At 47.2% G+C, this 23,218-nt stretch overlaps 1 protein-coding gene across 2 annotated transcripts in view; it reads right to left on the bottom strand.

Moving 5' to 3' along the window:
* LOC115313346 overlaps nucleotides 1–10,394 on the bottom strand; it is a 202,049-nt gene extending 191,655 nt beyond the window's left edge. The window contains exons 1-5 of one of the 2 annotated variants that reach the window (XM_029972297.3): nucleotides 10,241–10,394; nucleotides 9,645–9,715; nucleotides 6,850–6,927; nucleotides 5,121–5,159; nucleotides 3,800–4,009 (exon numbers count right to left, since the gene is read on the bottom strand). In XM_029972297.3, coding sequence (XP_029828157.2) covers nucleotides 3,800–4,009; nucleotides 5,121–5,159; nucleotides 6,850–6,927; nucleotides 9,645–9,715; nucleotides 10,241–10,394 — 552 coding nt within the window. Of the gene's footprint in view, nucleotides 1–3,799; nucleotides 4,010–5,120; nucleotides 5,160–6,849; nucleotides 6,928–9,644; nucleotides 9,716–10,240 lie in introns of those variants that run through there. The other variant, XM_042292418.1, reaches the window with a different exon arrangement.
* Between the last annotated feature and the right edge of the window lie 12,824 nt (nucleotides 10,395–23,218).

Below are 23,218 nucleotides of genomic sequence, written 5' to 3'. Positions count from 1 at the left end.
GCGGAGTGTTTTTTTTTTTGTAATAACAATTATTCTAGCTGGTCGCCTGGCCCCCCATACAAGCAAAATGCTGCTTTTGTGGGCCAGCTCTTTATTTTGTATGACTTGATCTGAAAATAAAAATTGAATTAAATTGAAAATTGAATTGAATTATCTTTGTACAAGAAAACTGACCGCATCAACTTGAGAAAGTGTGTATATTTTGGTTATTTTTGTATTTTTTTCGAGATTTAATATTTCTAGTTTTATTTGTCCATAGCTTTCTTAATATTCGATCCTGCATTGGGCCTCGAGGGAAAGAGACAGGATCGCTAGCAGACGACTTCGAATGTTGATGATAAGCTCGCGCGAGCGTGTTCTTGAGCCAAATCGAGTTTGCTTTCGGCACCGTTTCAGCATATCTGGACGTGGTTAATGTAAACATCATATTTGGCTGATGTAAAACAACAAAGCTTGCCCGCTGAGAACGCATGATTTATTAGAAAACAAGCTACCATGTACGGTCGAGGCATTATTTTATTCCCCAAGTATATAAATCTGATAAACTGAAAAAAAAAAAAAATACGCTGGCACATCATCCCTGGTATCACAACTTTTTTGTATATTCAAAAGCTACGCCAAGTTGAACGTCCTATGCCTTGCCGCCAACAAGCGCCTTCTCTTAGTGTATCGGTGCTCGGTGGCACCCGAAAGAAATGCGACTGACTCCGTGTCACGGCAAACCAAAAAGAATGTTTATTCCCTCGTGCCCCTGCACAAGTCACGGGCCCCACGGCACGCGCGTTCGTGCCTCGCTTATATAAAACGGGAAGTTCAAAAGAGACTCACGCCACACTTAGTGCACAGACAGTCGTACAAAATCACTTTTTCTAAATTGCTTTCGCTGTATAGAGCCAACTCCAAGTCATGGTCAAAAAGATCGAGCGCCATTGTTGTCGGAAAGCTCGTCTGCTTCTTTAGCAGACGAACATTTTAGAACTTCGCCTAAAGCCCCTTGATAAAAGCGTTTTTACAAGTACCGCCAACCATTGTTGTGGAAGCGCGCGAGACACGTGCCATGAGCGGGTGCTCCGCCGCCATTCGCTTCCAAGGCCCGCTCATTTCAGTGCTGCGCCGCCATTTGCTTCCAAGGGCCGCTCGAGACATGGGCCTCGTGCACTCGCGCATTTGACGCTACTTGCACGACAAGCGCAAACACATCGAGGGGCTTTAACTTCGCCGTGCTAGGGGCGACACGCCGTGGTGCGCCAGGTTTTGTATTACGGAAGCGCATTCATTCTAGTAAAAAAACGAGACGAACTATAAGTAGGTATACAATATTTTAGGTTTTCTATATATTTAGGGTGCGATCTTTATTTACTTGAGTTTCTGCGATTTGTACAAACACACGCAAATTTGTCTTTTCACGATGAGGCGGATGCAGGTTTCCGTTGCCAGGGGGCGCGACCTGTACCGATCGTCTGCAATGGTCTGCAAATACGGATCCCCCAAAGCCGTTTCAGGGCACACGATCGGTCCACACGCCCGATCTAAGGTATCGATCGTTTTTGTTTATCGATCGTATTTTGTTCCGGTTCCCTAAAACTCTCTATTGTTATTTGTATTCCCCATCCGTGTAGTTCAAAAGCTAGCCGCTTGGGGTGCCACGGTCTGATCTCCTCAATAGCCGGTTATACAAAGGATTTTCTATAGCCGATGATAGAACATTTTTGTAAGGGCTATCGATGTTAATATATATTTTTTCTCAGCGCCAACACTGTGCAATGAACAAATAAAGAGTTAACATTATTATTCGAATTATTATAATTTTAGAGGAGGAAAGTCGCAGGTTCCTCTTTCTCTAAAGAGGTGAAGATATGTGTGCTGACCCGTGGAGATTTCACACTGGTACGTAAGTTTGCATGCTGTTCCGGTTTTCTTTTTTTTTTTTTTTTTTTAAGCATAAGCATTTATTGTTTTGCTGCTCGCAGCCGTCTTTGGTTTGGACGGTCGGGGTTTGGACTCGACTGGACTGCCTTCGTGAGGCCCCGGCGCTGTTCCCTGCCGTGCTCTTACGCTCCCTTCGTTCGCTCGTTACGTCCACTTTCCCTCCTACGTAAGAGCGAGAGTGGCCTCGCACGCTTCGAATGACGCACCGCTGTTGACGCGCACCCTTACGATGGTACCGAGGAGTATTCGCGACTCCAGCGAACTATAGGGGGCGCGCTGGTCAGGCGAAATGGCTAGGGAGGCTGTAGTGAGGGTGGGCGCAACTCAAAACCTGGAGAGCGTTTGCAATTTAGTGGCGGCTCCTGAGGGAGAGGATTCGAGAAAGGATATGCGCCAGTGTTGCCTGCACGAGAGCAGGCGCCCGCTCTGTTGCAACTCTGTTGCTCCATGCGCCTTTCCTCCTCTCGCATCCCATTGCAAGCAACGAGCGCCTTGGCGCAGCCTCTTTCGCTTCCTTCTCGCTCCGAGAATTGCAAACGTCGAGCGGAGAAAGCAAAGTTGCCAGACAAGCAGCAACGTCCAAGATGGCGGAATTTACCATTTTTCGCGTTAAAAAAATACTTAACCTATCGCAACAAAACTGGTGGCTATGAAAAAGTAATCATTTATACCTTGTGTAAATTATTCAAGCACCTTAATAGGCGTTTATGACCCGAGTTAGGAAAGAAAACGACCCTTTGCCCCATAGACTCCCAGCAAAATTTAGCAATTAAATGGCGTCCATGTCCCGTGATCGCCGATCTAGCAGTTGCACCCACCCTCACTTGAGCCTCCCTAGAAATGGCGGACGAAAGGAGGTCCTTTTCGCCGCTCAGCACGCGAACCACCATAAATTTCTTGCATTGCAGCGTAAAATCGGTGTGACATATGAAAGCAAAGCGATTTTTCGACAGTAGAAACCTTCCTCTAGTCAGTGCATAGAAATGACACGACGGAAGCATAAAAATAATTACTGGGAACGATGTTTGTTTTTATGCATGCCTATGAGAACCAAGCAGCGATAGCAGACGACAGAGTCGAAACGACTTCCTCTCCTGAGCTTCTCGGCGTTGTCGCTACGCGGCGGCGATTTCGCTGGAGTCGCCAATAGGCACATGGTTTAATTTCCCCAGTATGCACAACGTACGCGACAACGTAAAACCGCGGCGCAACGATAACGACGTTTGCTCGAAACCGCCAAACCCGGTAGAAAGATTGGCGCTTCGCAGACAACAGTATGGAAGGAGGTAAGAACAGAAGAGGAAGTCGGATCTGGGGGAATCTGCGGTGGCTACATCCGAAGCCGCCCACCCCCAGAGTAACGTTGCCCGGAAGTACAGACTGGACCTCCCAAGACAACAGTCTACGGACCGTTGCGAAGTTGGAATTCCCATCTTCCTCTAAATCGGAACCTCTGCTAAACGCTAACGGTTTTCGTCGCGAATTAGCGTAGCGGCAGCAGCGATTTCGGCATCATTTTTTTTTATTGAATCGAAAACTTACCAGAATAAACACTGGTGCAATGAAAAGTTACGTTTCATAAATGCATATAGTTATCATTTCTGTATGTGTTATAGTATTATTTTGTTAATTGATTTTTTTGTTTCAAATAGCCAAAATGAACAGCTTTGATTTTTTTTTTTTTCCTAATGCGTCGTCAATTTTTACAGATTCCAAATAAGAGAAAGATGGAAACCTTTTTGTTGTCTTTATCGAATTTTATTTAAATCAAGCTTGACAAAGCACCGCGCCATCCGCATCAGAACTGTGCTTGCACGGGCATCAAAACCACGCGGTAAAATAACCGGGTGACACTTCGGCAGATGATGCCTCAGGAAATTTCCTCAAATTCAGTCTCCGTAGGTTCCAGCGTGGTCGGGGCTTCAGTGGTCCAACCAGTTATATCCGCCGTGCAGTTTTTCTCTGCTTCTATTATTAGCTTTTCTGTAACTTGAACTGCAGCAGAAGACCCCGTTTTACTGTCTTTGTCAGTGTCTGTGCTCTCTTCGTCCTCTTCAGAGTATGAGTTTCCATTTGACCCCTATATCGAAGGAATTTGCACAGTCGTTAGACAGAAATAGTGTAAGGTAAATAAAATCTTCGCACTAATCACTCCGCAGCCTATACAAACATAGTTTTACTCGATGGGAAAAAAGCCCGACTACAGTGAGAATAACAAGAAGTTCATGGAACGTATATACTGTTCCGATGTTTTGTTCCGAAATTAAGAAGCTTTTTTATAACAGTTGCATTAGTACATATTTAGTTATTTATAAATATTTCTTTATATGCACATATCAAAAAATATAAAAAAAAAATAATTAAATACCTTTTTTTTAACTTTTTTAACACCAAGTACTTTGCTCCTGCCAGTGGAACGGCAAAACCAGTACAAAGGTCGTTCTGACTTCTGGTGATAATGTTAATAAACAGGCGAGCTGGTTTAAGTTACACATAGTTAAAACAAGAGACTACAGGTATAAAGGGACGGGGAAAGAGCACGATGGTTGTCGTGTCATTTTATTTCCGTCGTCTCCGATTTCAACTCCATGCCCTGACTTCACTCCTTACAGTGCTAACTCATCTCTTTCTATAGTTCTCACGCTAATACCCTCGTTCTTACAACATATGTATACCGCTATAATTGTATAACTGAGTCAACGTATTGAAAAAGAAAACTTTGACTTTTATGATAGATTACCCTTTTTTTATTTTTGAAAGACGCTGCGTCAGAATAAGCAAGATATTTCCGTAACTCCACGTATGTGTCAGTGACATAAAAGTAAACACGAAGAGTGGACAGCATAAATACCTCGAGGTGCTGCATATCTGTCAACAATGACTAAGTACCAATGAGAAGAAGTTGCATGAGAACGAGGAAGAACAAGTGGAGTAAGTTGAAAGAGAAATCGGACGAAAATATTTTTGTCGACGCACCAGGATATGAGATATAGCTCATTTTTGTCCCAAGAAATTACATTTATCGTTTCCTTGTTTAATTTACCCTCGTTCTCTCTTTTTTCTTTTTTTGTTACATGTGTTTTATTTTTGCATTAAAGTGAATACCTACCAGTTGCTTTTGGACACAAAAATACACGTTATTATTTATATAATATATTATCTTTGATTTCCGAAGTGTGTCGCCAACTTACCATATAAACTAAGTAGAAGTCATCAGGCATCGCAACAGTCTGCGCAGAAGAAAAAACAAATATGTCAGCCTCTTTATTATATTTATACATATATATATTTTTTTTCAGATTGGTTTAGCCCGGTATATCGCAGAATCGAAATACCTCAAGAGACGAGGAGGAGAGGGTAGGGATGAGGACGAGGGGCATACCCTCCCCTCCTCCTCCTCAAAAGCTGCGTTTTGATTGGGCATTATAGGCAGTTGTAAACGTCTTTCCTTTTTTAAGACAAATTTTTTAAACTTAAAAAATATACCCATATATATATATATATATATATATATATATATATATATATTGTAAGCGAGAGAGAGAGACAAAAATATAGTATATCGTCCACCAATGTAATCGATAGTAATCGTCACACTACGCCTTCAACGATTACCTTTTTTTTCTTTTCATTGCCTCTTTTTATTGACTATTTGTGGAGTTTGAGGGCACGTGAATGCAAAACACGCACCGAACTCTGGCACCGAATGCGCTGTTCAATCTTAACATGTGAAATGGAAGGAGAAGAAAATGACAGTGACATCTCAAAGTATTGGAGTGCAAGGAGTGCAGCATTTAAGCATAGGTCGTTTAAACTTCTTTAGAAAATATTTAATTGTCGTATTGGAGAGAGTGAAGAATCTATTGTTTATTCATTTCCCCCTTAAATGTAGCTGGAGGATAGTTTCAGTTTATCCGCTAAATTTAGTGGGTAAACTGAATTGGTGCATTGGATAGGCGACGTAAATTTCCCTGCAAAATATAGCGAGGATGTTGAATGGTTGTGTGAGTCATCTGACGTTCGCTATCCCTGCTAAATTTAGCGGGAAAGTGAATTGGTGTATCAGTCGCGTGATGTTCTTTTCTTCGCAAAACTTACGGTGGAAACTGAATTGGTGTGTAGTTAGCGTGGCGTCGAGTCGCGGGAAGTCATGCTATCAATCAGAAGGACGGGCGAACATATATCTGCGATTTTAAGGTTCCGTTAAAAAGCATCCTATGTTTTAAAAAATAAAATTTCGATTGCAGAGCAAATGAAAATACCACAAAAAATGTGAATCACGTAGGCCGTTTGATTGTGGTTTTGTCTTTAACTACTGCTTGGATGCAAATAATAAGACCAACATTATATAAGATCTCTACAGATGATTATTATCGTCTAGAAATTAATGCCTGAATTTCCGTCCCCGAGTAATTACCTAATAATAAAAAGCAACTCTATGTTGCTGTTTTCTATGCATCTTTTTTTTTTTTTAACAGGCGTCAATTTTTCGCGCTAATATATGTAAAAACAGATACAGTTAATGGATTCTCGACTTTCAGAATATACCTGGTATTTTGCTCGCATTTCGAGGCGATGTAGGCGCGCATACTTCACTACGCTTTGAAGATTGCACGCTGAGCTGCGCGTGTTGCAAATTTTGCCACCGAAAAAGGTTCAAAACAAATAAATGCCTTTGCTTTACGAAATAAATTCAAAAGCCAAGATAGTTAAGGAGCTCACTATTGGATGTCTAGATTAAAAAGAATCCAGAATTCGTAGAACATGACACGTTGAATAAGTAAAATACAGAAATAGATCTAAGTTTTTTCTGCCATGTTGGTCTTTCAATCGCGGAAGTATTTAAAAGCAGCTAGCACTGTGCATGAAACAAGCCCTTGTAGATCAAGGTGTTTATCCAAACAATCGGTATCTACTTACAAAGTTGCAAATCAAATTTACGAACTCAGGTATGGTTTTGTTAATTCGATGCCTAATTCTTTCCCAGGTTTCATTCACCTGCAAAAGAAAGAACAAAATAACAGCTACAAATTTGCATCATAATGTATGTGCACCAAGAAGATCGTAAAGTATGTGCTAGTTTACTTTGAATACGCCACTAGGTCTCTAAGCCAGGTGGCACACATTTCAACATTTCAAGGCGCAATACCTGCAACGAACTCAGCAGAGAGGAGCGACAATTTTTGTGTTGTTGTTATTCTTTTTTTTAGAAATTCTGTCCCAATTAGCAGATTCGCAAGACTGCTTGTAGATTTTTGCAATATCAGCTGTTTACTTTAGATGCCTCGACATTTAAGAAAATCATTCAGCTTGTCAGCGAATCAATCCTTAGACAAGTAATATTTTTGGTTGTTCTGTGTGCCTATTTGACGTAGGTGGCGGTAGCCTGGCGTGAAGCCCTTTATTACATCTAGTCGATTAGGCATTTATAAGGTGACCTTTTTAGCCGAATATAAATTTACAATAACAAACAATAAATAATTTTAAAGTGCTATTCAATAAACTATAAAAACTATGGATAGACAATCTGATGAAATAACAAGTATTATCGTTAAAATAAATTACAGAAAAGAAAACAGAAGGCCACAATGTATGCTTGTTGGAAGTGCCGCTTTTAAGGTAAAAGCCCCCTTTCTCCCGGACAGTTCCAACGCCTTTAGACAAGTGACTCAAGCACGAGCATAGGCCATACCAACATAGGCGAAAAGTCTTCAATTTCCTTGGAGGGGGAAGGGAAGGTTTCCAGACTGAGCGTATCTGCCTTCCCGATGAGTTCCTTTTGGGTGCCCGGGGGGAGGGGGGGGGGGGGGGCTTTGTTTGTTTATATTGGGAAATTTCCGGCGAGGCTAGGAGGGTAATGCTCCCAAGAACACCCCCAAACACCCCCCCCCCCCCCCCCCTAATCGGCGCCCAAGCAAACCAAGACCCTGACTGATAATGCGCGAGTACTTATTGTTTGAGTGGATTGATCGCCTATTTATCTACGGCCTCTAGGCATTCTAAAAAAGGCCCTATATTACATTCATGGACCGCCGCTTTCCCTTTTAAAATATAATATAAAATATAAAATATATATAAAATATAAAATACAGGCCCCTCTTTCTGCGCAAGGGAGCTGACACCAGGGGGCGCAGTCAGACGGCGTTTCTGTACAATAATTGCTGTATTACGTCTCCTACACCCAAATATGTGATGTCTTTGTCAATATATAATGCACAACGCGCCTAAAAAGGGTAATAATAGTAATATCTGGAATCTCCATACAATTACCTATTTTCATTGGTCCAATTTTCTGGAGACGGTAAGGAGCCAACGATGTCGTCAAAGTGTATTTCACAAGTCGTTTGTTTGTTGTTGTTTTTTTGTTATTTTTTTTTTTTTGTTGTTGTAAAATTACAAAGCGTAGCTCCCTTTCTGTAAAATATGGCCAAAAAACTTGCCAGGGTTAGCGGCGGACGGCGACACCGACTACCGAGTCGAGTTGCGGGGTGCCTTTAGCGCGCGTATTGATAGATGACGTCGGAGCAGCGTCGGAAGGTGTAGCCGACCAGCGAAAGAAAGCAGACGACACGCAGTTGAAATCCGTTGGCAGCAAAAGCGCAAAGCGCCGTCGTTATACAAACACGTTGAGTTTTGTAGCGTGAGCTACACTGACCGAAATTGAGCAGTTTCGCGTGGCTCCCAAAGAGCCATGCTGCGCATGCGCGAGGAGCAGTAACGTCACACGGTGCACAGCTGGCGCGCCGGAGCCGCCGCCGCGCGCGCCTCGCCGGTCTGCGCATTCCAGAGGAGTGACGTCATAACCGCGGCAGACGCACTGGCGCCGCCGCGTGCCCAGCTGTGCGCCTCCGCTGCGCAGTAGCCAAGTCTGACGCTGCACCGGAGCCGCTTGATAGCGCCTCTCATTTTGTGCGCATAAGCTCACGCTACGTATATCCTGGCACAGCCGAGCTAAGCCGCCGCTTTTTTTCTTTTTTACTTTAAGTTCTGCTTTTATTGTCTGCATTTATTGTTCAGTAGAAAAAAAAGATATGTTAATTTTAATGAACCACGGTGGTCGCGTGCAGTCGCGAATATTATCCAGTGATTTAGTCGCGATTAGAGTTCCTGTATAGGCTCCCTACGGGAGCCAGAGTTGCGCGTTCATGCATGGCATGTGGATACAGCTCCTCAGGTGACTGAATTCGGCGAATAGCACCGCCGCGCGTTGGAGGCGCGCGGCGGGCTCAAAAGCCGGGGAACGTAAGCCGGGACGCGTGCAACGTCTACTTTGCTGCACGACACTTGATACGGCTCCTCACGTGATCGGATCTCGGCGAATAGCGGCGAGGGCGGCACGCGGCACGTGGAATCAAACGCGCAACTCTGGCTCCCGTAGGGAGCCTATACAGGAACTCTAGTCGCGATAAGGAGGCAGCGCCATCTATCAATAAGAGCCCCAAACGCGCCCCGCAACTCGACTTGGTCGTCTGCGTCGCCGCCCGCCGTTGACCCTGGCAAGTTTCTTGGTCCTGCTTTTACAGAAATGGAGCCACGCTCTCTAATTTTACAAGACAAGACCGACCTGTGAAATATACCAATGACGCAAAGTTTAGATTGCTACGTGAAGGCGCGGATTTTTACGGCCCATTTTAGATAGAGCGTGGTGACTCCAGTCACGATATATGATATTTTCTAAGCCAAAAAAAGAGAAAATTGTCACAAGATAGACTCACGACTGGGGGCAAATGATTGAGCGTGCAGTTGTAAACGGCTTCCGCATGGCTTGAATTCCTATACTGTGCCCCTGATACACACACAAAAAAGATATTGATAAACATTTTAAACGTTGTAGACATGATTATATGCGTTTAAAACGGAAAGTATATTTGCATGCTTTATCTAATCTTAATTATTTAGATTCCAAACAATTCACGAGAGAATTTGTTATTTGAGCCATCAATCTGAATGAAAAGCAATGAATAAATAAATGAACATGCTAAGTTCAATTTCGGCAATTGGGTACAGCTAAATTCTGTACTCATAAAGCGCGTTTTTTTCTTTAAATCAGGCGCAGTGCAAACCTATCTTTTGCTCCCTGCACAAAATATGTTTGCACTCTCACTGCATCTCACTCCGTGCAACATTAATTTTCTTATCTTAGTGTTTGCGCGAGACAAACTGCTATTTCTGTACACATCTATAGAATCTTTGCATTGATCGCTATGGAAAAATTTCGATGCACTGCATTGCTATCGATTTATCTTTTATTTATTTAAACAAACAAAACGTAAAAAGGCCTAATCACAACATGCGATTCAATTACACTTACCGCACAATCCAGGATGATTTCTATAATGACGTTCGTAGAGATTTTGTGTAGTAGTTTCCACAATGGAACCTTGCTCGAGACCGTCTTCGCTGGACAAACACGGGCTTCCTAGAAACGAAATCGCCAAAAGCGCACAGGTGAACGCAGTCCTCATGGCTGGTAGATCCTTGCTCTGAAACTTCAGGGCTGTAAGTAACAGATCTCACAATCCTTCGCCGATATATATACCCACGAGCTAGCAAGCACCAACCAGGCGCGCACGTCACTGAATGACGCTAACAATCCCAAGACCAATGATAGGTCTTTTTTTTTTAACATCATAACAGTGGCGTTGTTGACATTTTAGTGCCGCCTATTACCTCCTGTGAACCCCCGCGGAGGTCACTCCTTAATGTTGCTATCGGTCCGAAATGTTAAGCGGAAACATTTGCTTTATGCTGTTCATTAAAGTTTTTTCTGCGTTTGTTCGTTTTCTTTTCCCAGCTGAAATTATGAAATATCATACTTCTCGCCTTTCCACTGCGTCTTTATACTTGCCTTTATTCAAGAAGAAAGAAACACTCTTAACGCTGTGGTTGTAAATAAACGCTTGGAGCAAGAAGAAGGTGCAATCGGCAAGCAAACGAAAGTTAAACAGCATAGAGGATGACAAACTGAAAAGCTGCTTTGAAGAAATGTTCGCGTTAGAAATTTCTTAGATGTTCAGTCGTTTTATTTATGAAGTATATACTTATGTGGGTTATTTTTAATTGTAATTTATGGTCGGGGGTGTAAAAGTCGACTTTTTTTTATACGCAAAGAACGCAATAAACGTGCTTGGAGTCCTTAATTCCAGAACTTTGTTCGACGTATACCCTTGGCGAAACTGGTCACAATGATTAACTGGTCATGGCGGTTGAACTGGTCATACTGGTTGATGGTTGAACTGGTCATGGTGGTTGAACTGATCACGCTGGTTGACTTGTCACATTGGTTTGACAAAAAATATTTTCATTTGTTCGCGCCACCAATGCGCTTCGGAAATCTTTATTATACACTATGTAGACAGAATACGCCAACTACCGCATCAGTCGAATTTGGGGTGTTTTACGTGCCAAACCAACGACGGGCATCTGGCACGCCTTTGGACCACCTGGGGATTTTTGGACGTGCAACAACCAAAAGCTCGGTTACACGGCGCCTCCTGCACAATAAGCCTCCGTCATATTGCGGGCACCTAGGCCTTGATTCGAACCCGCCACATGCCTCTCGCCTTGGAGCCACCGAGGCGGCCTACTACAGCATCAGCTGAACGTACATTGAGCGCATACACATTCACGGCACACACAAACATCAATACAACAGCACACTAACCCGATCCCTACTTTCGAGCTCTGCGTTTCCGTCTTTTATACTGGTCGTTTTGAACGCACGTAATTTCTCGGTGACCGCCTAAGCAATAAAAAACATTCCCAACATGTTGATTTTTTTTCAGCAATGTCATACCTTTGACAGTAATTTGAACGGCTCAGCGGATGAATCTTTTAGTAAAAACTAAACGCCTGATCATGCCGTAATTATTTGAAAGCAAATAAATCAAAGTGAGAAAACCAATAAATAAAGTGAGAAAGGGGGATCAAACTGGTAACCCGTTAGACCAGGCATGTCAATCTGGTTACCAGTTGGACCATTTCGGCCAGTCTGGTGACCAGTTTGGCCAATCTGCTGACCGGTTCGGTCCATCTGGTGACCAGTTAGAAGGAAATCTGGTGACCAGTTTGATCAATAGGGTTATTAGTTAGACCAGTCTGGCTACCATTTGCACCAGTTTGATTTCCTGTTAAACCAGTTTAAATTGCCCCCCCCCCCCCCCCCCCCGAAACACGTTTTCGGAATATTTGTGCTTTGCTCTCCCAGTTCTCTATTCGTTATTTCTTAGAAAATGGCAAATTTATGTCACGCCAAAACCAGCATTCAAATTTTTCCGCGCCGACAGCGGGGAGACACAACACCTTGAAAATGTGAAGGGGAATGGAGAGCAAAGCACTGTATTCACATTTCGTCTTAGTTATGCAGGTTTTAGTACTGAACATTTTCACCCTGAGAACTCGTTGGGTTCGTCCGGAGAGTTCGATTTTTTTTCTTTTTCTGTGGGTAGCTGAGAAATTGTAATCCATTCTTTGGCTTTTTGTTTTATAATTAGCAGGGCTTACACGAATAATCCAAACGATCGAAAACACCGTTTGATGTATTCAATGCGGTGTCGAAAATAAATATCCCTCTTGATTTCTTTGCTAAAGGTCTGCGTTTTAGCGAGCTACACGCGGATTCTGTCCGAGCCCACAAAGCAAACCGGCGAACGACGTTTTGCTAGGGTGCAGTACAAAAAGTCAAATAAAGAATAACAATTGAAAGATCAAGTACATCTGAGGGAAGACCGTTGAGCATCTGGAAAAGGGCAAGACTTTGTGTGTGTGGCACGTGTAAGAGCTAGCGTGCTTGCGGTTGAACTTTGTCTGTATTTTTCCGCTGGATGAACATGTTAATTTTTTTTTCTCGTTATTCTAGAAAAAAAATATCAGCTTCCAGTTATTCTTTATTCATATTCGTGAACAAAAACGCGGCGAATTGCAGCAGTTCGTTACCGAATTAGCGATTCTCTCGCATTACACAAGAAAATATGTAATAGACCATATGCTAGGTTACGCACTGCCAAGGAACATCCTGCGAGAGCGCGCAGAACGTGCAGCACACGCTGCCTTCCGGCGTGCTTTGGTTGCGCGTGTACGCAGGAGGTTCACAAGACGCTCACCTCTCAACGTTGCTAGAAAGCTCGCGCTGCAAGCGTCACGCCTGCAGCGCGAACTTTCTAGCTGAAACTGAAAGAACAATTATCTGAAATAAAATGCACTGGTCAACGCCTTATTGTAAATATTAGGTTCAACCGCGATTTATTTGTAGTCTTTTCTTCGTAAATAACGCAAAGGTTTTTTGTTTTTATTTTTAACAAACGAGTTGCATGCACGCAGCTCCGCATGCAGGTCGGGCTCTCAGGGTGGGCTCGCACCACGGGTTGTTCGCCGCCGATCTAGGCGAGCTAGATTTTGTTCGCCCGGCGTCCACGACTGCCGGCAGGGGCCAACGACCGGCGCGTGGCACGAGCACGCCCCTTAACGCAGCGTAGCTCGGCGAATCTTCGTAGGTAGACATACGTGTGCATCTAATGCAGTAATTACACTTCTCTTCTTGAGAATTTATCAAACGGTAACTGAACAAACTAACAAGCAAACAAATTAGTCCTTAGTTGTTTTTACAGAAGGAGTTTAGTCTGCCAGAACATGGCTACATTCATACCCACTGTAGATAAGCAATTTAGCCAGTGCAGTACAACCGCTAGCGTGGGGTCTTTACCGTGCACAACGCAGTATGATACGCGATCGCACACCGGGGGTGATCGGTGGTCGAGTAGTCTAGCGCATACCAGCTCGGAGCACGTGGAGCGAAAGCTCGCGCTGCAGAACCCAGCGATCCTGGGTTCAATCCCCACCCCTGCTCGTTTAGATCTGGATCAGCATCGCACCCGCGTGCGGTCGTGTATCACTACTCTGTGGAGCACGTTAAAGATTCCAGGCTAGCGGTTAAACTGCACTGTCTAAACTGCTAATCTACAGCGAGTGAATCGTCGCAACTTTGAAATGGTTGACCATCTACACGCTGTATAAATATTCACACAACCCCAATTATTTTACCGCACGCAACCGGATCAAAACAGGCAGGGGTGGGGATTTAAAGGTTGTGGGAGCCGGGGGTGAAAGACGAGGCAGAGGGCACGTGACAGGCGGCCGGCGGAGAAGGCACGAGCTGGGCGAGACAGTGCGAGCTGAGCGAGGCTGGAAGCTGGACAAAGAACGACGGAGCCGGGGCTGCCTAGCCTGGCCCATAACGAACCCCGGAGCGGTCCACCAGCGAGGTCTGGAGCAAGACCGGTGGAAACGGCGAGCCCGGGCCATATGACCTGGGCTATGACGATCCCGGGGTGGTTCCGCAGCGAGACTCGGGCATTGATAGCCCGGGACAGCCAGCCTACGCAGCGCTGGCGTGGGAAAGGCGATCCGCAGGCCTGGACACGGACCCCGACTGTGAGCTCTGATCGACGGGCGACAACAAAGGTCGGCGGGCCTGGACTACTGGCTCTCGACGACGGGCAACCGAGAGGTACAGTTAACCCATTCGCTGTCTTCTCGTTGCAGTGTGTAACTCCCTGGGTCCCCCATAAAGAATCCCCACATCTAAAATGGCGCATCCAACGTGGGGCCCGTTCGGTATGCCTCTGCTTCTAGTCGTCCCCAGAGAGTCCCATGGATTCGTTAAGCGGGTTGTTCACTAACGCTAACGATGCCCGTTGAGACAAAGTATGTTGGAATTTTGGTGACTTGTCTCACAGCAGAGCTCAGCAGGTGTCTCCTCGAATCGAGTACTTAAAGGTCTCGAAGGACGAGGTTGCGGACGCGCGTTCTCGGGTACCCCAGAATAGTGGTTGGCAGAAGGTGACCCAACCGGGGGGAACACGAGGAGCGCGGTTAAGATGTAAGAAAGTCGTCTTCGGAGGCAGAGGAGAGCCACGGCATGTTCGCTGGAAGGCAGGATAGCGACTGGCAGGAGGGAACACAGCCAGGACTTATTCCATATTTAGGATTTAGGCTTGGAGTGATGCGGTAGGCAAGCAAGCGCTTGTCGAGGCCCGGGGTGCAGATGAGGTTTTGTCAGTGGGTGTCGGAAAGATTGCGGGAATTGCAGTCGACACCGGGAACACTGGCGGTCGAGATTGTCAGCGGGTGTTGGGTAAACTGGCGTAAATTGCAGTTGACACCGGGAACGCTGGCAGGCGAGTTAAGGAGCAGTATGATTCGTAACCGCTGGGCCAAGACGGCTAGTTGCTTCGCGTCACTCCAACAACCGACGAAGGGCAGAGGGACGACTCTCCCTTGAGGGGGTCGTTCCGAGAAAGCTGCGAGGTGTTTTATAGGATAATTTCTCGGCTTCACTCTGGCCGGTCGTGGCAGTGACAGCAAGACTTTTAATAAGTTATGTCGCGTCACGACCTGGCCGGGGATGAGGCGGTAGACATTTAGGTGGCTTGTAGTTGTCCAGCTTGCCTTAAGGCGTGAACGGTTTAAGCGGGCTTGCTCGCTGAGCTACCGCCCCCTCCGAGGACCGAGCAGTCCCTAGAGCTCGTAGGCACGTGGACGGAATGGGACGCTGACGCTTACATCGAGTAGCACATGGTATATGTAGCCGTTGCGGAATTGCGGGTATGGTATTTGGTCATCCCGCCACAGGCTTTGGATCCCTTCGCTTGCGCAAAAGATGGACTGGGTTTACGCCATCGTTACCTGTTCTGAAGGAAACTCACGCTTTGAGCAACGCAGCTAGTGGTTTTGCCGCATCGCTTGCTCCGAGGTGAGAGGGGCACCCGAGGTATAAAGACGCGAGCGTCGTGTCTTATTTCTAGGCTTACTCGGCGAGATACAAACCAGGAGGCTTGCCCGGTTCACATCGCTGACTTGAAAGGATACTACCGTCGTCGCGATGGGGAAGGCGTATAGCATGAGGTTGCGGTAGGACACAAGAAATCCCCTGTTCTCAGCGACCCACAAGCGAGCTCTGGAATGCAGACTTGCTGAGTTGGCCGCATGGTACACGAACCCGTCGGCAAGCTATGTGGCGGTAGAGGCTATGGCCACTGCCACATTCTGCGGCAGAGTATTTGTTCGCTGTGCGTTGTTTTTACAGTTTGTTCTGCGCAGAATAGCTTCTTGGAAAGACGGCCGTATACAGACGGCGTAACCCAGGAAGCCCATCGGGAGGGAAGACGGGACCATTCGTTTTCCCAAGTGCTCAGGGTGGCTGACAGTTGTTCGGCCTGACGAACGGTTCAGGCGGGCAGTTCTAAGCCCGCTGTGACCTCTAAGCGGAACGGGGCAAGTCCATCTGTGTCGGCCGGACCAGCTTAGAGCAAGCCCCCTGCTGCATCGCGGTGAGTGGGACAGCGAGCGACAGACAGGTCGGCATTGTCTGCCGGCTTCGCTAGCCACCACCACCTACGCCGCTTTCGGATGCTGCAACGTGGCCACTCCGGCAACAGCAACAGCGGCCGCCCATGAAACCCAGCGGCTCCCTGAGGCCCATGAAGTCCCCCGAAGTCCGGGCCTTGAGGGGGGGAGAGTGTGGGAGCCGGGGGTGAAAGACGAGGCAGAGGGCACGTGACAGGCGGCCGGCGGAGAAGGCACGAGCTGGGCGAGACAGTGCGAGCTGAGCGAGGCTGGAAGCTGGACAAAGAACGACGGAGCCGGGGCTGCCTAGCCTGGCCCATAACGAACCCCGGAGCGGTCCACCAGCGAGGTCTGGAGCAAGACCGGTGGAAACGGCGAGCCCGGGCCATATGACCTGGGCTATGACGATCCCGGGGTGGTTCCGCAGCGAGACTCGGGCATTGATAGCCCGGGACAGCCAGCCTACGCAGCGCTGGCGTGGGAAAGGCGATCCGCAGGCCTGGACACGGACCCCGACTGTGAGCTCTGATCGACGGGCGACAACAAAGGTCGGCGGGCCTGGACTACCGGCTCTCGACGACGGGCAACCGAGAGGTACAGTTAACCCATTCGCTGTCTTCTCGTTGCTGTATGTCACTCCCTGGGTGACGGGCGGAGCGCATACCGATCGGGCGGGATTATTAGTATAGAGGGACCTCCTCCGAAAAGAAAACCCCACAAGGTGCGATGCAACAATTTTAGTACTTTGCGCAAATACCGCTTAAAACGGATCCTTGACGTTAATGATTTATAAAACATGCGATCGTTTTTCACCCCACGCAATAGAAGATCCAGAAAAAAATTAAAGAAAAACGAGCAGCGTTCACCCCCTCAACTCGCAGCCAGAACCAGCGGCCACGTGATCTGGAGCCGATTATATGCCGCCAATGTTGATTATAGCCACAGGCTGGGGTTGGCAAAGCACAGGACATGCGCTGAGTTCCAGACATTGTTATGGCTCGGCTATTGTCGTTGTTGCAGCGATTGGGCACGGGCCATTACCTGAATGCATGTCGAGGCATCAATTGTCACGAGCCCAGATCGAATGCGTACGCATTCTTCGCGTCTACTGTGTGAGCAGCATTTGAATATCAGCACCGCAAAGCTCGATGACGCATTCCCGGGTATCGTATACTGTTGCCATTGTCCCCACAGCTCCGTCATCAAATTTCGCGAAGGAGCAAACGGTGGCTCTGGAAGGAGAGACTGAAAGAAAAGCTCCGCTTTCATCCTTTTGAATTCCGCCGCGACGAAGGCGCTTCTTGGTCGGTGGTGTTGCGTTCGAGTATTCTTGGTTCCCAGCAGAAAGCTGGTGTAAAGTAAGAAATATTCCTACCCAATGTCGTTGCACAGCCCATTTAACCCAGGATCCTTGGGTTCTGCAGAGCGAGCTTTCACTCCACGTGCTCCCAGCTGGTGGGCGCTAGCCCACTCGGCCGCCGATCCACCCAATGCAACTGAATCAAGGAGGAGGCAAGCCACGCAAAGTTCGGGAAAGAGGAAGACAGCTAAATCGCGGCAATGAAAGTGAGAGAACGTGGCTTAAGAACGATTCATAAAACACGGCATAAAAACATTGTGAGAGCCCGATGTTAATCTTCGTGCTGGCCCTCCTTGAAGTCTGGCGATGTCAAAAAGAAACACCCACATGGAGACGGTGCATATAAAGTAGTGTACACTGATCGTGATGAGGTTTAGTTCCGCTAAAGCAACGTGACTTGCCCTCGCCTTGAATCAGTTACCGTGAGATAAAGTAACGAGAAAGGAAATATATACTTAATGCATCAGACGCACACGTCGGTCAACCTACGAAGACTGGGCGAGGTGCGCTGCGTTGGGTGGTGGACGAAAGCACCCAATGTCAAAAGCCCCGTGTCAAATGCCCCGCGGCAAACGCCCCGTCCTTTTTGCCCCACTTTCAAAAGCCCCAGTTTCAGAAGCCCATGACGCGAATCCCCCGTGTAGGTTGCCGGGTCCTCAACGTAACAACAGAGCATTCCGCTTTTAACTAAGACCCAGTTAGTGTGCACGCGAGCTTGTGTAACGTAATTATGCTGTAGCCGGGACTCAAGGAAGGAGTACCTGGATAAAACTTCCCGCTCTTCAGGCGTGCACTAAATACATTCACGTCTTTCGACGTTAGAAGTAAAAACTAGCAACAATATAGTAGTCACTGGCAAAACACTCAATAAGCATTGAACCGAAGCTTTCGTTGATTCTGACGCACGCGCAGATTCACGGTTCTGACGAAGTGGGTTCTGTCAAAACTGTTAAACCCCAGCAGATAGATAAAGTCTATAATTCTACGTCTGAGTATGCCTCTATGACAGAGGAGTGCATGCAGATTTATCTAATTAGCCGCTTGTACGTCATCCTACGTTTTTCGGCAGTTCAAGTCAACCTTATTTTGTTGTTTCTTTCACTTAAAATACCTTTAGTAGACCCTGAACATGGGACATGGAACATAGGACAATCCTGGTTGAAGTGGGAAGGGGGTGGGACGGGGTCGTGAGGACGGGGCTTTTGGCACGTGGAGACTACGGGACGGGGTAATTGAATGTGGGGTTTTCGAAACGTGGGGCTAATGACGCTGGGCTTTTGCGACAGGGATTCTGCACGCGGAGCAATCGTGCTACACCCGCTGCGTTAATGGGCGTGGCGCAATTCCGCGGTCCGATGGAGAAAACCAAAACTAAAATTCTGAAATCTTTATTGACAAATGTTTTCCAGAATTCATCTGAGCCGCTAGGGGCACCTCGGATTTGCACATTTTTCATTAATCGTATTGGTTGTAGAGCGGTAATAAAATTCTCTGGAGTTGACCCGCCCGACCTATCTAAGACTTTTAGTGAATATAGTATTTAGCACGTTGGTCTAGCCCAAAGGTGGCCAGGCTGACCCGGCCCAAGAGCCGCAAACAAGACCACGAAACACCTAAGAGCCCGGGGGGAAGCGGGGGGGGGGGGGGGGGGGGGGCAGGGAGCAGGGCAGGGGGGGGGGGGCAAGGCCAACTTTTGTCTATAGCAATAACCAAAACTCGAACTACTTTCAATCTATCCGAGTCAAAAGCAGTCCAACCGTGCGTAAGGTAGCAGTAGCACAAGACTACCAAACCGCAACCTGTCTTTCGATTCAAAACACTTTCCATTTCTCTTTTTGGGGAAGTACTCGTATGACCGGGAGCGAGGCGGGGGAGTGTGTACGTGTGTGCATGTTTGGGGGGGGGGGGGGGGGGAGGGTAAGGTGCAACTCGGTAGCGGGTATTCCCTCTTCCGGGTCGTTGGGGGCGAGCTCCTCTTCTTGTAATGTCCTAGATTGTCTGGTGGCTGCCTTCTTTCTGTGGCGGTCGAAACAGGCTCTTCCTGCAGGCACCATACTGGTTTCGGTTCGCAGTCTCCTGAGGCAGAAGCGTTCCCAGCGAGTGTATTCGCCCTTAGCAGACTGTTTGTCGATCTTGATACGGTCTCTCAGTCGTCCTTGGCGCAGCATCCGCTCGGCGTCCTTGAAGTCTGAGGGGTTCGTCTTCTTCGGCGCACATTAATAGGAGCCACCGTGGCCGAGGTTTAATGAAGGGTAAGAGAGAATACCTCGTGCTGCAGAATGCGCGGCTTCGTTCCCGGGTATCTGTTGGTGGCCCGGAATCCAATTGATCTTGGTGTCGCCTTGCCGGCTCTTTGCTTTCGTCTTGATGGCTTTTGCCGTGACGTTTGATGTAGTTGGGTTTTACATTTCCTTGTATGCCGCCTGGGAGTAGGTGTACACGAGGACGTCTTCATTAGGTTAGGCGTGATCTATCGCCACGAGGATGACTCGTAGTTCCGCCTTTTTGGGTTGCACCGTTGTTGGGATGCTGTGCACGTACAGCACCCCGTGATTCTTATTCACTACCGCGATGCCTGTGCGGTCATTTGTGACTATTACGTCAGTGTAAAATACTATTCGTTCATTTTCCTCGGCTGCTGCTTCTTCAGCCAGATGTTTCTTCGCTTGGGTGATCCTGCGCTTCCCGTGCTCTTTCCCCATGTTTTGCGGGAGGGGTTTGGTGTCTGTTACGTACCAATTAGTGACAGACGGGCCAGTTGGTACATGACTTATTTTTACAAAATGCGCCGCAATACAGGAACAGAGTAGTAAGACAGCCCGAAGTGTTGTCTTACTACTTTGTCCCTGTCTTGCGCCGCATTTTGTCAAAATAAGTCTGTTACGTGTTCGTCTTCCCACGGAGGGTTATGCGTCAAGCTCGTCTTTGAGATGTGGGTATGTGTTTCTGGCCGGTAGTGAAGGTGTATCAGCATCTGGCGTCGTACTTGACGTGAGACCACTCTGCTGGTCAGGAAGATTCTCGGAGAGTTCAAGGACGCGTTCTCCCGCATAGTGGAGCAGAAAAAAACGCTTGCGTGCGTCATTCTTCACATCGAAAAGGATGAGGAAGTTTTCGAAACGAGTTATTAGAGAGTTTTAGTGGATCGTTCCGATACCTCCGATAGCCCCGATAACGATACTACGCATGCACAAGGGAGGCGGTGGCGGAGTATCGGGTATCGTTATCGGAGTCATGGGAACGATCTACTAAAACTCTCTATTCATTTTCGTCATTCGGAGCCAATATTAGTTCCGTCAGTGGCATCCAAGTCAAAAGGGGGCAGTGAGGTTGGAATCAACGTCATCGTTAGTGGAGAACCGTAGACTTCGCTATGAAGCTAGCGACTTGTGGTGCAGCGGCGGCGCGCTGTGAGGTCGTGGAGGGTGGACACTTGCCAGAACCGTAGCTGAAGACTGCCTGGCACACCCTAGTCGCCAATGTAGCGTTGCAAGTGCGCTGAATAAACTGAGTGCTACCGCGGCGGGCGGAATAAATATGAGGCAGCCATTCCCATTCACTGACTTTATCCTTCTTTCTCTTCTTTGTTCCCGCCGCTATAGACGGCGGTCACGCGCAAACATAAATTCACTACAGATGTCTCGAAGTTCATTGGTTCAAATTCGTTGCCTTGTTTTGTGAGGATTTTGCAACCCGATGGGGTGGTCCGGAGTCGTGTCAGTTGGCTCTTATGATTTTTCTCCCCTGTGTCCGTCAGGTTGTTGATCCCCGCTATTTCGTTGAGGTCCGTAATTTCGGTACATCTCGGGAGGCCTGTAATCAGTCTCCTTGCGCCGTTGTGGAAGACTTCGAGGCTTTGTTTCTGCCTATTGGATAGGCGGAGGTATTTTCACCTGTACATTGTTTTGGATACTAAGAGTGCTCTCACAAGTTTGTTCATGAGCTCCCCATGACCTGCTCGTGACTATGCGGATGGTTCCTATGGTGCATTTCCACGCTTTCCTGATTGCTTGATACCATTTATTGGCCCTGCTGTCTTCTTGAAAAGTCACACCTAGTATCTAGACTTCACTCGCTTTATGTATGGTTTTGCCATTTATGTGTAGTTGCAAATCTATTCCTTTGATCCCTTTGATCTTCATGGATGCGATCGAGGTCTGGTTGGTCTTTTCCGCCAACATTTCCATGTTGATGCTGATGAGAAAGGCGTGGATCCTCTCTATGCCTTTCTGGGTGGCGTCCTGTTGGATGCCCAGAGAGAGCCCGCGAGTCCATAGGGAAATATCATCTGCGTAAATGGTGTACTTTAGGTGTGCGATTTTGTCTTATTGAAAGGCTAAATCCGTTATCACCATATTAAAAAGTGTTGGTGAGATTACTGCACCATGTGGGACGCCTTTTGTGAGAGATTTCCTTACCCCCTCCATGTTTCCAACCTGGACTGCAAAAGTTCTTTCTTCCAGGAGGGTCCTAATGAAGCGAAGGCATCTTCACGGAGACCCCGATCGATGGCACCTTCTATAAACGCCCAATGGGACACGGAATCAAACGCTTTTTTTACGCCGATCGTCACAAGGGTTCTAGGTCTCGTGGATGCTCGTTTGGTCAGTATATCTTTATGTATGGTGGCTATACTGTCTATTGTGCAAAGGCCGGGTCTGAATTCAGTTTGGAATGGCGAATATGCTGGGTTTTCGTTCTCTCTTTTGTCTTCCAGCTGCCAGGTGATTCTTGCTAGTACCATCCTCTCAAGGATTTTGCAGAGGTTCGATGTCAGGGATATTGGTTTGAGGTTCTGTACAAAGTCTAAAGGTTTGCCTGGTTTCGGGATGGGGGTTACGGTCGAATGTTTTCATTCTATCGGGATCTCATCGTTTTCCCACACCGTGTTGAATGTTAATGGCAGTTGTTCCATGCCTTTTTCCGGCAGGTTCTGCAAGGCTGCTACAGTGATCTTGTCAGGAACTGGTGCAGTGTACATTGAATTTGACACGGCTTGGCAGAGCTCTTCCATGTTGAACGGGGCATTCATGGGGGTGTCCTCATCGAACTCAGGTCTGTCTTCGAGAGGCTCCCTTTGCAGGTCTCAGGGGAAGCACAGGTCTCCTGCGCTATCCGCCAGTTCCTGATCCGTTATGCCCAGTTTTAGTGCGATGTTCTCTCCGGTCTTCTTTGCCTTTCTGTTGCCCGTCAGGCCTCGGAACGTCCACCACATCTTCTTCGCGCCTCCCTTCAAGTTGAAGTCTTGGCAGCGGGATCGCCAGTTTTGACTTTTAAGTTGGTTATTCTAAAGCCCCTCGATGTGTTTGCGCTTGTCTTGCAAGTAGCGTCAAATGCGCGAGTGCACGAGGCCCATGTCTCGAGCGGCCCTTGGAAGCAAATGGCGGCGCAGCACTGAAATGAACGGGCCTTGGAAGCGAATGGCGGCGGAGCACCCGCTCATGGCACGTTTCTCGAGCGCTTTTACAACAATGGTTGGCGGGTACTTGTGAAAAACGCTTTTATCAAGGGACTTTAGGTTATTCTACCGCTTAGGCTTTGGCGCTGGCTGCGTGAAATTTGGCTCGGAGCTTCTTTTCTTTCTTT

This window comes from Ixodes scapularis, unplaced genomic scaffold (genome assembly GCF_016920785.2).
Source record: "Ixodes scapularis isolate PalLabHiFi unplaced genomic scaffold, ASM1692078v2 PGA_scaffold3__209_contigs__length_174095766, whole genome shotgun sequence".
NCBI classification, from domain to species: Eukaryota; Metazoa; Arthropoda; class Arachnida; order Ixodida; family Ixodidae; genus Ixodes; species Ixodes scapularis.
The sequence above is the reverse complement of the archived record's forward strand: the minus strand, read 5'-3'. Positions and strand labels throughout refer to the sequence as shown.